At 40.1% G+C, this 15,941-nt stretch overlaps 1 protein-coding gene across 11 annotated transcripts in view; it reads right to left on the minus strand.

The window, feature by feature from the left end:
* ADAM18 (ADAM metallopeptidase domain 18) overlaps positions 1 to 15,941 on the minus strand; it is a 128,220-nt gene that overhangs the window by 17,330 nt on the left and 94,949 nt on the right. For 9 of the 11 annotated variants that reach the window (XR_012123772.1, XR_012123771.1, XM_073218823.1 and 6 more), the window contains 3 exons: positions 7,771 to 7,876; positions 6,634 to 6,823; positions 4,197 to 4,277 (listed from right to left, as the gene is read on the minus strand). The exons of 1 other annotated variant lie outside the window; for it this stretch is intronic. Coding sequence is in view for 8 of the 10 variants with exons in the window: in XM_073218823.1 (XP_073074924.1) it covers positions 4,197 to 4,277; positions 6,634 to 6,823; positions 7,771 to 7,876 (377 nt within the window). In the remaining 2 variants the exon portion in view is untranslated. The remainder of the gene's footprint in view (positions 1 to 4,196; positions 4,278 to 6,633; positions 6,824 to 7,770; positions 7,877 to 15,941) is intronic. One more of the 11 variants, XM_073218825.1, reaches the window with a different exon arrangement.

Genomic DNA, 15,941 nt, shown 5'->3' on the forward strand with positions numbered 1-15,941 from the left:
CAAAACAGACACCATACCAAAGAAGATGAAGGGCAAGGAAACATAAGAAAAAATGGCAAATAAGCATAAGAAAAGATGCTCAACATCATATGTCATTATGGAATTACAAATTTAAACACCGATGACTTACCACTACCCAATAATTAGAATGGGTTAAATCCAAAACACCAAAATCACCAAGCACTGGTGAGGATGTGGAACAACAAGAATTTAATTCCTTGTTGGTTGGGAATGCAAAAGGATACAACTACTTTATAAGTAATTTCTTAAAAAAATAAACATGCCATAACCATATAATCCAGTGATTGGGCTTCCTGGTATTTAACCAAGTGAGTTCATAACTTATGTACACACAAAAACATGAATGTTTATAGTGCCTTTATTCATGATTGTAAAGGTTATAAGAAACCAAAATTGATAAATAGGCTATGGTACATCATGCAATGGAATATTATTCCATGAAAAAAGGAAGTTATGAAGCCACAAAAATATATGCATACACACACATACACACACTGTATGATTCCAACTCTGTGACATTTTGGAAAAGGCAAAACTATGGAAACAGTGAAAAGATCTTTTGTTGCTAGAAGCTTGTGGGGAAGGAGGAAAGGTTGACTATGTGGAGCATGGGATTTTTAGGGCACTGTAACTATCTTGCATGATACTGTAATGACGGAACCATGTTATATTTCATAACATATAATGCATAAAAGAGTTGACTGCAATGTAAACCATAGACTTTAGTTAATAATATTTTTAGACATTGGCTCACAAATTGTAACAAATGCACCACACTAAGCAGGCATGGGGAGAGGGAGTGAGGGAACAATGGTAGCTCTTTGTGCTTTTCATTTATTTTTCTGTAACCTGAATAGCTTTCAAAATGTATATTAATTGTTTTTAAAAATAACTAATAAAGAAACATCCTTTCAACTCATTTTACATTAAGTATAAGATATAAAACTTAAAAATTAGTCTCATTCATAAAATAGGAATTAATACATCAAACAATATATTAAAAATTAAATTTTAAAAAGGCCATGGTTGATTTTATTCTGGAAATTAGTGGTTGGGAGACTGATCAAGAGAAAAATACACACACCCAAAAGAGTTTAAAATATGTCCATGCCAAAACCTGCACATGGAGCCCAGTTTGAAAAAGACAGATGCACCCCTATGTTTATCGCAGCACTATTTACAATAGCCAAGAAATGGAAGCAACCTAAGTGTCCATCAGTAGGTGAATGGATAAAGAAGATGTGGTACATATATACAATGGAATATTATTCAGCCATAGGAAGAAAACAAATCCTACTATTTGCAACAACATGGATGGAGCTAGAGGGTATTATGCTCAGTGAAATAAGCCAGGCAGAGAAAGACAAGTATCAAATGATTTCACTCATATGTGGAGTATAACAACAAAGAAAAACTGAAGGAACAAAACAGCAGCAGAAGCACAGAACCCAAGAATGGACTAACAGTTACCAAAGGGAAAGGGACTGGGGACGATGGGTGGGAAGGGAGGAATAAGGGTGAGGAAAAATAAAGAGGGCATTACGATTAGCATGTATAATGTGGGGGGAGGCATGGGGAGGGCTGTGCAACACAGAGAAGACAAGTAGTGATTCTACAACATCTTACTACACTGATGGACAGTACTGTAATGGGGTTTGTTGGGGGGACTTGGTGAAGGGGGGACCCTAGTAAACATAATGTTCTTCATGTAATTGTGTAATTAATCTTCATGTAAAAGATTAATGATAACAACAACAACAACAACAAAAACCTGCACATGGGTATTTAAGAAACTTTACTGATAACAGCAAATACTTGATAGTAACCAAGATGTCTTTTAGTAGCTGAATGAATAAGCTGTGGTATATCTAGATAATGGAATATTATTTAGCACTAAAAAGAAATGAGCTACCAAACCACAAAAAGGCATGAAGGAACGTTACATGCATGTTATTAAGGGAAAGAAACCACTCTGAATAGGTGACATACTGCTTGTTTTCAAGTCTATGACATTCTGGAAAAGGCAAAACTATGGACATGGTAAAAAGATCAGTGGTTTTCATAGGTTGAGGGAGGAGGGGGGATGAGTGGAGAAGCACAAAGGATTTTTAGGCTGGGAAAAATACTCTGTATGATATCATCATGATGGATACATGTCACTATACATTTGTCCAAACCCATAGAATGTGCAACACCAAGAGTGACTCTAAGGTAAACTATGGACTTTGGGCCATAATGGTGCATCAGTGCAGGCTCATCGTTTATAACAAATGCACCATTTTGGTGCAGGATGTTGGTAATGCTGTAGGTTATGCATGTGTGGGAGCAAGAGAGATATATGGGGAGACTGGACTTCCCAATTTTGCTGTGAACCCAAAACTGTTCCAAAAAAATGGAAATCTTATTAATAAAGAAAAGTATATCACAAATAAAGAAAGAATACTTCAATAACTGCCAAAATTTCATAATGGAGATTTCTGAACAATTACATGCTCATAAAACTGAACTGGAATTGTAAATGAAGGAGTTATAAATAAATTCCATGCACTGTCAGTGATAGAGTTGACTATCTGTTGAGATGTCACTGGGAAGAAAACAGAGATTCTCTTGGATTTATTTAGATTTTTCTTGATCAATTACTTTTTTTATTTTTTATTTTGGTATAATTAATCTACAATGAATGACATTATGGTTACTATACTCCCCCCATCATCAAGTCCCCCCAACACCCCATTACAGTCCCTGTCCATCAGTGTAGTGAGGTGCTATAGAATCACTACTTCTCTTCTCTGTGTTGTACAGCCCTCCTCAGGCCCTCCACCCCCTACATTATGTCTGCTAATCGTAATGCCCCTTTTCCCCCCTTGTCCCTCCCTTCCCACCCACCCTCCTTAGTCCTTTTCCCTTGGGTAACTGTTAGTCCATTCTTGGGTTCTGTGATTCTGCTGCTGTTTTTTGTTCCTTCAGTTTTTTTCTTTGTTCTTATACATTACTTTTAAATAGTTTTCCTTCTTAAACATTTTAATCATGAAATGTAACATTGTAGAGAAAATTTAAAAATGAATGTAGAAGTTTTATTTATTTCTTTTATGTGTGTCATATTTCATGGTAAAAAGTTTTATCAAAAGGAAAAACATCCAAAAAGTCTTAAGTAAAAATAAAACAGGAATACAAGTAGTAATAAATTAAGAAAACAAATTTGTATTCAATAAAACAAAGTATCAATAATCTACAATCTCTAACTCTGAGATGTTATAAAATACATTAAGGCTGAAGACTTAAAACAGATGATTGAACAAGAAAGAAAAAGACCAGGCCAATAACTGTTATAGAAAGTAAAAATAAAAAGTGTAGTTATTTTGTTTGCTGAATTTAAAGATGATAACATTGACATTAAGGAGCACATTAACATAAAGGATAACATCAACGTGTTAATATTAAGATAAAGCCCACAGAACACTGAAGGCAATGCAGAGACATTTTACATAGTCTCATTCCAATCAGTTTAAAAGTTATAAAGTTGAATACTAGTAAATTTGGTGAATTTGGGATCAGTCTTATGTTGACTGCAGTATACTTATTTTCTTTTAGGAAAATAAGAAAACAAAAAGCAAAATTATAAATGTGAAGATATGAAAATGACATGTAAAAGTAACAAAAAATTTGTATTACCAGACAAAAACACAGAAGCAGTTGAGAGGAAACAAAAAGTTCTTTCGCATGAGGATACACTGCCTATTAGAAGCCTCTTCATAAGAACAATCGGAAAATTCTCTACCATGTCAACATTTTTTAAGTATACTCTCTGTAAATTATTATGTAGCCATACATTTTAATTATGAAGAATATGAGGAATGATAAAATATGTTCACAATCTAGGTAAAATGTGTTTATTGGCATAAGAAAAGAATAAATGTTTTTCATTTAAACATGTTTCTAATCATAAGTTGTTCTAATTCATTTTTACTAATTCATAAATTCAACACATATAGTATAAGTCATTTAATAGTGTTTGAATTAGCTCAGCTGACTTTCTTTATATTAGCTATTTTTAGGCAAGGTCAGTTTAAAGGTAACCTAGATTTGCAATTCTTCCAAACAGAATACATTTTTACTTTGAATTGCCCACAATATAACTTGCAATTTAGAGCTACAAAAAAAAAAATATTACTTACCCCATTCCCTTTGCATTTTGTAGTGGCATTACAGTTATATCCCATTAAATGAACTTCCTTGCAGGTTTTATTTACACAATACTATAATAAAACAAACATAATATTTCATAGTCATCCACAAATTTGATGTAATATAAGAATTATGTTTTATATATGTAGATATATGAGATTAGTCATGTAGAGACTTTTGATTCCATATTACTCTGATTCTGCAAGTCCAATACAAAATTCTAAACAATAAATTTAAGAAAAACATCTGAGGATGTTTGCCTTGACATAGTTTATGTAATGATATCATATAATTTGTTTTGACACCTACAATTGGGAATTGAATTGAGAATGTCCATTGGGAGTTTTCTATATTATGTTAATGTTCTGCTGTGAATAATTGGTTAGATTAATGTTAATTATTTGTCCCTTCAAAAATTAGAACATAATTCAGTGATTTTGTTTGGGTTTCAAATATAAGTAATATTTTGGGTTGTAAATTGTCATGAATCTTTATTATGATATTGATCAAAATAATCTGGCAAGAGAAAAGTTAACTGGTCACATTGACCAATGGATTAGATTAGGGAGCCCAGGTATAAAGCCTTGTAAATATGGTCAAATGATTTTCAATAAGGCTGCCAAGACTCTTCAATGGCATGGAACAGTCTCTTCAACAAATAGTACTGGGAAAACTAGATATCAAAAGAATGAACTTAGACCCTTATCTTACACTTATCTTACAAAAATTAACTCAAAGTGATCAAAGACCCAAGCAGAAGAGTTAAAACTATGAAACTCTTAGCAGACACAGGAAAAAGCTTCCTAACATTAATTTAGAAATGCTTTTTTTATATGATACCAAAATCACAGGTAACAAAAAAGAACACATACTCTGGACTTAATCAAAATTAGAAAGACTTTCAGGTGTCAAAGGACACTATCAAGAGACTGAAAAGGCAACACACAGAATAGGAGAAATGATTAACAAATCATATATCTGATAAGGGATTAATATCCAGAATATATATAGAATTCCTAAATCTCAGTAACAAAAACCAACACTCAAAAATAATGGCCAAAGGAGACAAAAATAGATATTTCTCCAAGGAAGATATAGGGATGGCCAACAAGCACATGAAAAACAAACAGACAAAACAGAAATAGACTCATGAACACAGAGAACAAGCTGGTAGTTGTACAGGGAGGGGTTGGGAGATGGGCAAAATAGGTGAAGGGGATAAGGAGATACAAACTTCCAGTTTCATAAAAAAGAATGAATCTTGACATTTGTGACAACATGGATGGACCTTGAAGCTATTATGCTAGGTGACAATTCAGACAAAGACAGATGCCACATGATTTCACTTATATGTGGAATCTAAAAAAACAAAACAAATCAAACAAAACACAGACTCATAGACACAGATGTTTTCTGTTTGATATGTGGTTGCCAAAGGTAAGCAGGGTTGAGGGGTACAAAATGGGGGAACAGGATCAAGAAGTACAAACTTCCAGTTATAAAATAAAGAAGGCACAGAGAGGTAATGTACAGCACAGGGAGTATAGTCAATAATATTGCATTCACTTTTACACTTACTTAATTACACTAATGTAATTACACTTGCTGGGGTGATCATTTTACAGTGTACACAACTGTTGAGTTATTATGTTGTATACTGGAAACTAATGTAATATTTATGTCAATTATACTTCAATAAAAAAGATAAAAGTTATTAATACACAGCATGACACTAAAAAAAGCTGGCTTATTGAGTCATCATGTCTAGGTTTTATTTTTAATTCATAAGTAAGTGCTGAGTGCCATATACATGAAATACTCTTTAAATCTCAGATGCCGTATGTTTTCTGTAATGTGTGCACTCATACTTCCAGATTGAATAAGCCTCTGAGCCATTTTTGTTCTGCCTTGATTTTGTGACTACATGAATGTAAATGTTCATATGTATATATGCACATATAAGCTTGTACGTCGCTGTAATCATGCTTTCCTATTACAGACTTCTTGTTTGATTCTTCCAAACTTCTCACCCTGACATTTTGATTTACATGTAAGCATATAATTTAAATAAAATGAAAGCTCAATTATGTTTATTTGGGAAGCATGGAATATTGCAAACTCTAAATTAGAATTCTGTACTTTAAAGCTGTTATAACTCAAAGATCTAAAAATATCACCTGTTAGTGGTATCTTGTGCTTAAAACACAGGCATTTTTTTCTCATGTAAGGAGTGATGACAAGTTAATTAAAAAATCAAAGTTACTGGATAATGGAGGTTTAGTTTATCTTTTTAGTATCATATGGGAAATAAGTGGCAGCACGAGGTTCAAATCCACTCAGTGTAATTGTGATAGTCATCGTTCAATACATATCTGATAAAATTACATAATTTAACATGGCTAAATATAAATGAACATGTTTTGTTACCATTTGCGCACCACAGATAGTGCCATCAGCTACATAGGCATGATCTCTTCCATCTGATCTCACTAATGACTCTGTAGTTACAGAGAGACATTCGTGCCCTTGAATATATGAATAAACTGCAGATTGAACATCAGTTTTGTAAGTATTCTTATGTGGCCAAACACAAGCTAGTTTTCCACAGAGAACATCCCTGGAAATGGAAAGCAGAAAATTCCTCATTATTTTATTCTTAAATGATGCCTAATTCCAAATAAGTATTATCTTAATAGATGGTAGCATAGATGTTGTTTGTTTGATGATATAAAGCCAAAAAATATGCCAAAATAATATTATCTTACAGTGCACAAAATTAAATGCAATCCAATTAATTAGCACTGTAGCAGAATTGAAAAATTCTGAACTTTATGTGCAGACAGGACTTCATTTCCTGTTTCAGAGCTCAGCTTTGTTGCCTCGTCTCCAACGGTGTTAGAGAGGTCATCGTATCTTGCCCCTTCTTTGGGAAAATTCATCACCTAAGCCCACTTTGATACAGGTTAGCCAGTCTGGTCATTTGTTACCCACCGTTTTCTGACAGTGGCTGATGGCATTTATTTCCTCTCCGTGCATCCTAGAGTCCCTTCTGATTATGCCCATGGTCCCTGCCATAATCGCTTTATTCTATATAGTTGATAGAAAAACAGTGTTCCAGTACTCCAAGGTTAGCTATCCATAGGTACTGTTTTACATAACAGTGTTTTGGAAATAAAACAAGAACAAACACAAAATAAAACTCTGTTTCATCAGTCCTATGTCTTAAAAATTCAAAGCACTTGCTTTATTTAGCATCATTATCAATTAACTTAATAAAAAAACCTAAATTTAAAGTTTCCATATAGAGCACAAATTTCTGATTTTGGGCAGTTTATGCGCACTTCCTCTCTCTGGTAATAAACACCAGCCTTTCTTTAGTCTAGTCTCATTATTAGAACAATACTGAGGAAAAAGGAAACTGAATTGCATAGAAGGAAAATAAATGGAAAATGTTAAGTGAAACTATTCTCCTGGTATAAGATTTACTGTCCATTTCTATCTTGTCTCTTGACAAGAAACAGTAATTTTTATGACTCAATGAAACAATCACTTTTATATACATACTTCTGTTTGCAAGGCAATGGTTGTGAATTTTTAAAACCGCACTTTCCGGGACTATCACGCAGAGAATTAACTTCTTCAAAACAGGCAAACGGAGCTCCTTGAGCACCTTAAAATGCAAACAGGTAGTCCAAATTAAAATTTTTGTCTATAAAAAGCTAATAAAAACTTATTGGATAAACAGAAAAATCATGAACTTGATCATTTTCTCTGTGTGCGTGCCTGTAAATGCAGGTAGAAAGTTAACAGTTGGCTTACTGAACAGAAAATAGAAAAGGACTGTATCTATTGCAGTAAATCATATTATTGTTGAAAACAATTTCCTACCCCTCCCAGTGAGAATGCATACTTCCTAGTCCAGTGGAGATTAAGATAGACATTGCAACTTGCTCTGCTTAATGGAATGAGAGAATTGACGCTTGTCATTTATGGGTGGAAACCTTCAGGACTAGTACAACGAGCAACATACTCTTTTTCTCTGATGAGGGATAAGTGGTATTGCAAGCATGGCCTTAGCTGTGAGTCTGGAGTCACAGCAAAGGCAGTGTGGGGGAGAAGAATAGCTGCAGTGGACATGTGAGCCTCAGGATTTTAAGGTTATTTCCATTTCATTAAACATAGGAACTGGTACCTTGAATAGATTTCTATTACAAACCATATCTAAATCATGTGGCTCTGTAACTGAAGCCTGGCAGTAGGTGTGAAGAAAACTATCGTCAGAGGCTGAAAGGAGAGGAATACGTGCTTTGTGAGGATGAAACATTTGGAGAAACCATTTTCTCAGTCATTTAAAAGGAGATAATGTCCTTCAGGGACTTGTTGCCTTAAGCGAAGGGGCAAGGAACCAAATTGTGTCTTGACGGCTGCACTGGACCACACGGGGTGAGTGCCCAGGCAGAGAGGAGCTCACCTTGGGGAAGATGCAGTTATCTCAGAAGAAGTAATAGTAATAATAAAAAAAGACAAAGCCCAGAAATGTGTCCACCCTCCAGGCGCCAGGGCAGACGGTGACGGGGCTGGCCGACGTGAATCGCCCGAGTCATTGTGTCCCTTGGGTGGTTTTCTGTCTTTCCCGTGGTGGGCGCTCTTTGGCGGCTGCTAACCTGGTGGAATGAGATCTTCACATCTCCTGTTTATTCCTACGTGTCTATCCACACAGCTCCGTCACAGAACTCCGGGCTCTAGCCTTCCCAGGGTCCCGCGTCCGGGCGCCCCGCTGACCAGCTGGGCCCTCATTCATTGTCCGTGAGGCCATCTGTGACCTAACTTCTGACCTTGTCTCCTTCCACAGGAAATGGTGGACCAGGCATCCCCCCGAGGGAGGCTATGCTATGGCTACTGTCCTTTTTCAGCTCATAACCGATTTAGTGAGCCGACACATCTACAACAAGAGCCGAGGCTTGTCATAGTGAGGCCCCACGTGTCCACAGGTATGAACCGACGGAGAAGCCAAGGGGGAAGGTGGAGAGAGATGTACAGTTCTGGACTTCCTGCTCATGGGTTGCTCTTCTACGCCCTCTTCGCTTGTGCATGAATCCAGATGAATGAGTGACTCCCGTCTATCTACTCATCCAACTCAGTGGCTCTGACATAACTAAGCTTATGATGCACAGTCCTGAACACATGGTCACTTGGTGTATGAAAGTCAGCTTCGCCGTCTCCACGAGGAGCAATAGTGTGCCCAGTTTTTTGTCAAAGTGGTATCATTCTCTGGTTCAGAGTGCACAGCCTCGGTCTAGAACCCCAGGGAACTTCACTGTCACTCTCCCAAAGAAGCCCAGTACAAGCCCCACATGGCATTTTTCCCCTCACAACCTACGCCTCTAATATTATTGGATCAGTGATGTTTTATGATTCAAAATTCAGGGATGCTCGCCTGGCAGCTTGGACGTGCTGCAGAGCCCTTTCCTGCTCTTCACGTCACTCAACATCAGCCGCGTTTAATGCCACCTGGTAAATGGAGCTGAGCAGTCCTTCTCCATGGGGAGTCTGCTGCCTCTGGGACCCAAAGGCCCACCAGCGTTACCCTTCTTTGTCATATGAGACGTAAGGTGCATATAGTGAATTTTTAACTTTCTATTGGGTATCAGGTCATGCTTCTGACCACCGGACTCCTAGCAATTTTACTGATGTGACAGGTTCCTGAGCTTTTTGAGGGTCTATTTCCTGCCCTTTGCAACACATGTGTTTACTTAGACCCCCCACCATTCTACCTATGCTTCGCTTATTTAGCTGGATCAGTACAAAATCACTAATGGAGTGGATCAATGTGATATTTTCTGTGATGTCTACATCTCTTCAGCTACATGATGCCTGGGGGAAGGAGCGTAAACATAGCTCTGAAGCAAGACTGGAAATTAACGGCATCGTCCCTTCCACGTGATTGCAAACTGTTTCTAGTTTTCTTTTTTCAAATAGGAATAGAAAAGATTATATTTGCCAAACCAATGGCTACACTCCTACCATATATCTGAGGCCATGCTGACCTGCTCGAGCAGAGAGACCTCAGGGGGATGCAATTACTTAAGCTACCACTTGGCTGCATTTGCAGTAGATTACTATTATCTTCTGGGGACCATCTGGCTTCCGCAGGGATCAGACTGAGTAACTACATGTAGATGTTACACAGCCAACCACCCTTTGAGGGGAGCACCAGTATTTGGAAACCCCCTACAGTTACAGACACGTTGTCCATGGCCTCACCACACAGAACAAGGACCTAGTAATGGTACTGCACAAACCACTGATGGGCCAGCCCCAAGGATGCCCTTTGGGACTGAGAAATGACTACCAGTGGACTTGGATCTAGTGGACCCCTTGTAAACTGAAACTTGGGAAGGACTATATTCATTCCCTGGATTTCCAGGTAGTCACATCAATTCAGATTCTTTGTCCACCAGTTTTCAAAATGCTTAGGTATTTCCCCAGTGAACAGATACCTGATTAAATGGTTTCATGTCCATCTGGGGATGTTTTAGAGGAATTGTTTACATGTACATTTGCCAAGGTGTGGTATTTTCCTTCTGGACCCTTAACCCTGCTTTAAGTCAATGAGTCTTGTTTCTGAAAATTGGCTTAGATTCAGAATTGGACATGGGATTATGCCATTCATTAAGGTAACTCTCCTCAGTTTAATAGTCACCCATTTTTTGTTTCTTTTGATAGCACAAACTCGGTAATACCCTTGCTGACTGCCCAAAGAACACAACAGAATAGAAATCCTATCTACTAACCATGTCCCTGACTGTGTATAGATCAGCTTTCCATGTCTGCCACTCTGTCCCTATTACTTACAATAATTTTATCCATCTGGTTTCTGGCAGTCAGGCACTGCTATCTGGCCTGGATTTTTCAAGATCTTATCACGTCCATTGCTCTCAATGAGCCTGCTTCTTTAATAGCATCTCCTACCATCAGCCCTGGCCGACAGAGAAAGCCACTGTAGAAATGTCTAGTGACTCTGGCCTTCCTCTGAGCAGCTCATTCCCTATGCCTTGGGCCTTCCTGTTGGGCCTAATTATTTGGCCATACATATACAGTATATGCAGTCAAGCATCTCCACTTCTCTGAACCTTGTAATCCTTTCCTGTAACAATTCTGACACTTAACTTTGAGTGAGCCATCGTGCTTTTTTCCATGCTTCTGGAAATAATCCTAATGGAAATGTTTGTTATCTTCTAGGATCCTTGCCAGGATGTTAAATCCCATATCTTGGGAGAGTGCTCCCAAATCAACAAACTCTCTCCTATCCACTCTTAATGTTCCCCTGTCCAGTCTTATGACTGAGCTCTTGCAGAATCCAGGCCCCTGTGCCCTCCCTTGATACTGGTAGGAACGGCTGTGTAGGACCTGCACTATGTTGGGGAGTAGTCCCCGTACTCCCGGGTAAGTTCCAGCACAGCCCGGCTCCCTGCTGCTCTGGCTTCCCTCTGTTTTCAGCTAGCGGCCAGGGTGGGGAGGGGCAGGATCGAATAGGGATGTAGTTTGTGCTGTGAGTGACAGGCTTCTGCATTATCTTTAAGCAAGGGGAAGATACTTTCACCATTCTTACTAGGGAAGGGCTGTGGTGTGAAGGAACAGGGCTGCATCATTCTACAGAATCAAGAATTTCAGAGAAGTGTGGAGGCTCAAAATTTGGGGGGCCAGTTTTTCATCTGTTCTCATCCCAAATGCAGGTTCCATTCTTTTCCCCACCAGAACCTAACCCTGGCAAAACAGGCTTGATTGAGAATTGAACCTTCTCTGGAGTTCTGTCAACTTTTTCTAACCTCAGATTTTAAGAGATGGGAGCCTCTTTATACAGGGAAAGCCTTCCAGCTCACACTTTGATTTCAAATGCACACCTGTTACCTTTTCCTAGATTTCAGTGTTGCTGAGTGATAGCCATCCCATGCCATTTTCTGTACAGTTGCTATTTCCCGCCTATACCCCAGCGGTACTGGCTAATGCATGCTCCTTCACGGGTACACCATCTCAGGTCACTCAGGGAGTGTATTCTCAAATTCCACCAGTGTTGGGGTGCTCACCAATGGCCTGGCAGCAAGTGATTTACTTTTGAAATTTTATCTCATAGGCTTTTTCCTCACATCACTGTGAGTACCAACTGTTAGTGGTTAGAGTCTCCAGAAGCCAGCATCTAGGTGAGATACGACATGCGAGCCATTTATTAGTGATCCAAACATCTGGAAGTGAGAGGAAGGAAGCGGGATGGAGCGGAGACGGCAAGTGAGATGCGGCCCACGGGTGGCATGAATAGCCCACCGGAGTACATGCCTGACAGGTGCCTATCGGGCCACCTGCCTAGGCCTTTATACCCTACCTTCATTAATATGACCGCATAACCGGATGTGTGCTGTGGTGGGAAGTGGGCGCCCTTGGGTAAGGTGCGTCTGTGCAGTTGAGACAGATTCTGCAGGAGCAAGCTGGTAGCTCAACACCGTCTGATGGCAGCAGGCAGTATTGTTCTTGTCCACTACACCTCATGTTCCTTTCTGCATCCTATTATCTTTTCATTAGCTGCACTTAGCCCAGTGCGAGGCCTCCTGCTTTTTTTGTGTCTATGTACTTGCTGTCTTTGTCTCCTGATCACATGCTCCATGAGTCTAATAACCACGTGGCTATGCCTGTTTTATTGAATACTGCCATCTCTATGCACATACTCCGTAAATATATTTTTCATGGGAAAATATGACCAATCTGGTTAAACTTCTACAGTTGCTTTAAAAGTTTAAATTTACCTAAAGAAATAATGCAAAATATAAGCAACTGTTCATTCACAGGTCTCATATAGCAGACTACCTTACAAGCAGACGTTTGCCTTCTAGTTTTTAGTAACATAAAAACAAGAAGAAATGCCTCCTCCAGATGGGAGCTGAATAAATGAATAAAAGGGGAATGAATGAACTGAATCAAAAGATCTAACTATTGACCCGTTTGGCTCAGTTTTGTGGGGACATTAGAGTATATATTAGAAGAGGAAATACACGAATGGTCAAGTCTGAGCTAGACATGTTCTTACTAGAACTTGGACAGACGTCAAATGTCAAGTAACTCAATTGTGGTTAAAAGTTTTACTTAATCTTAAAAAGGAGCGTGTCTTAGAGGCTCCTGAAAATATGCCTGATCGTGGATCTTCAAATGCAAGTAAGCCCTGAAGGAAAACAGCAAGTGAAAAGGGGCGCCCTGGACCTACAGCGCCCAGAAGGGGCGGCGGCTGCAGCCCAGATGGCCAGGGCTCTGTGGCCACTGCATGGTGGTGAAGGTGCCTGATCTGCAACGGGATCCTAAAGACAACTTTTGATTAGGAAGACTGTATGGACCACATACCACGTCCTTTGGTACGAACTGTATTTATGTTACTTCTGGGCAGATCACTGAAACTCGATGGTATACATTTTACTTTGCTCAATGAGCGAATGACTCTGAGGGTATTTCCTTGGGTGATTTTGATTTATTCAAATTTAACTTATTTTCTAAAAATACAAAATCATATTGGGGTATTGTGAATAATTACTGCCTCAAGGCAAGCATATCTGCGTGAGTCTTAGTTGAAGTACTCTCAAAACCTGTTTAAAAAGCAAAATATAAAATGAATTTTCATCAGTGACCTATGACTACTGTTACTCTAGCAGTTCTTCAGCGAGGAAATATGATTATACTTGAATGAAATTCACTCTGAACCTTTCAAATTAAAAGTAGACCATGAGGGGCAGAGCCAGGATGGCGGCGTGAGTAGAGCAGTGGAAATCTCCTCCCCAAAACACATAGAGCTATGAAAATATAACAAAGAAAAATATTCCTAAAATAGAGACCACAGGACACAGGACAACATCCAGACCACATCCACACGTGAAAGTACCCAGCGCCTTGCAAAGGGGGTAAGATACAAGCCCCGGCCCGGCGGGACCCGAGCGCCCCTCCCCCCGGCTCCTGGCGGGTGGAAAGAAACTGGAGCGGTTTTTTTTTTGGCGAGTGCTTTTTGGAAGCCTTAAAGGGACAGGGACCCCATTGATAGGGAGGCAGGGTGGCGGGACCAGTGAGCGGGTGCCTGGGACTGGCGCCTGAGGACAAAGAATATCCCACATTTTTCCCTGCGGGACCAGAGGGCGGGTGCCTGAGACTGGCGCCTGAGGACAGAGGAAATCGTGCGTTTTCCCCTTTGTTTTTTTTTCTCTTTTTGGCGAGTGCTTTTTGGAAGCCTTAAAGGGACAGGGACCCTGGTGCTAGGGAGGCAGAGCAGCAGGACCGGTGAACGGGTGCCTGGGACCGGCGCCTGAGGACAAAGAATATCACGTGTTTTTCCCTGTGGGACCGGTGGGCGGGTGCCCTAGACCGGCACCTGAGGATGGAGGAAATCGCGTGTTTTACCCCTTTTTTTCCCTCTTTTTGGCGAGTGCTTTTTGGAAGCCTTAAAGGGACAGGGACCCCGGTGCTAGGGAGGCAGGGCAGCGGGACTGGTGAGCGGGTGCCTGGGACCGGCGCCTGAGGACAAAGAATATCGCGCGTTTTTCACTGCGGGACCGGTGGGCGGATGCTTTTTGGAAGCCTTGAAAGGACAAGGACCCTGGTGCTAGGGAGACAGGGCAGCAGGACCAGTGAGCGGGTGCCTGGGACTGGCTGCTGAGGACAAAAAAAAAAAATCACGTGTTTTTTCCTTCTTTTTTTTTTTTTTTCTGTTCCCTCTCTCATTGTTGCTGTTGTTGTTTTGGTTTGGAGAGTGCTTTTTGGAAGTCTTAAAGGGGCAGGACAGGTCACTTAGACCAGAGGCAGGGAATCTGGGGATCTCTGGGCACTCTAACCCCCTGGGCAGCAGGGAGCACAGAGGCCCCTTACAGAGATAAATAGCCTCCCGGCCACTCCCCCTCCAATGGGGCTCCACCATTTTGGAGGAGCAGCCCCAGCCAGGCCAAGCCCACAGCAACAGCGGAGATAAACCCCATAGCAACCGGGCAGGAAGCAGAAGCCCTATCTGCACACAGCTGCCCAGCACAAGCCACTAGAGGTCGCTATTCTCCCAGGAGAGGAAGGCCACAAACCAACAAGAAGGGAAGCTCTTCCAGCGGTCACTTGTACCAGCTCTGCAAACTATCTCTATCACCATGAAAAGGCAAAACTACAGGCAGACAAAGATCACAGAGACAACACCTGAGAAGGAGACAGACCTTACCAGTCCTCCTGAAAAAGAATTCAAAATAAAAATCATGAACATGCTGACAGAGATGCAGAGAAAAATGCAAGAGCAATGGGATGAGATGCAGAGAAAAATGCAAGAGCATTGGGATGAAGTCCGGAAGGAGATCACAGATGTCAGGAAGGAGATCACAGAAGTGAAACAATCCCTGGAAGGATTTATAAGCAGAATGGATAAGATGCAAGAGGCCATTGAAGGAATAGAAGCCAGAGAACAGGAACGTATAGAAGCTGACATAGAGAGAGATAAAAGGATCTCCAGGAATGAAACAACACTAAGAGAACTATGTGACCAATCCAAAAGGAATAATATTCGTATTATAGGGATACCAGAAGAAGAAGAAAGAGGAAAAGGGATAGTCTCTTTGAAGAAATAATTGCTGAAAACTTCCCCAAACTGGGGGAGGAAATAATTGAACAGACCATGGAATTACACAGAACCACCAACAGAAAGGATCCAAGGAGGACAAGACCAAGACACATAG

The sequence above is a fragment of the Manis javanica genome, chromosome 12, assembly GCF_040802235.1.
Source record: "Manis javanica isolate MJ-LG chromosome 12, MJ_LKY, whole genome shotgun sequence".
Classification (NCBI taxonomy): domain Eukaryota; kingdom Metazoa; phylum Chordata; class Mammalia; order Pholidota; family Manidae; genus Manis; species Manis javanica.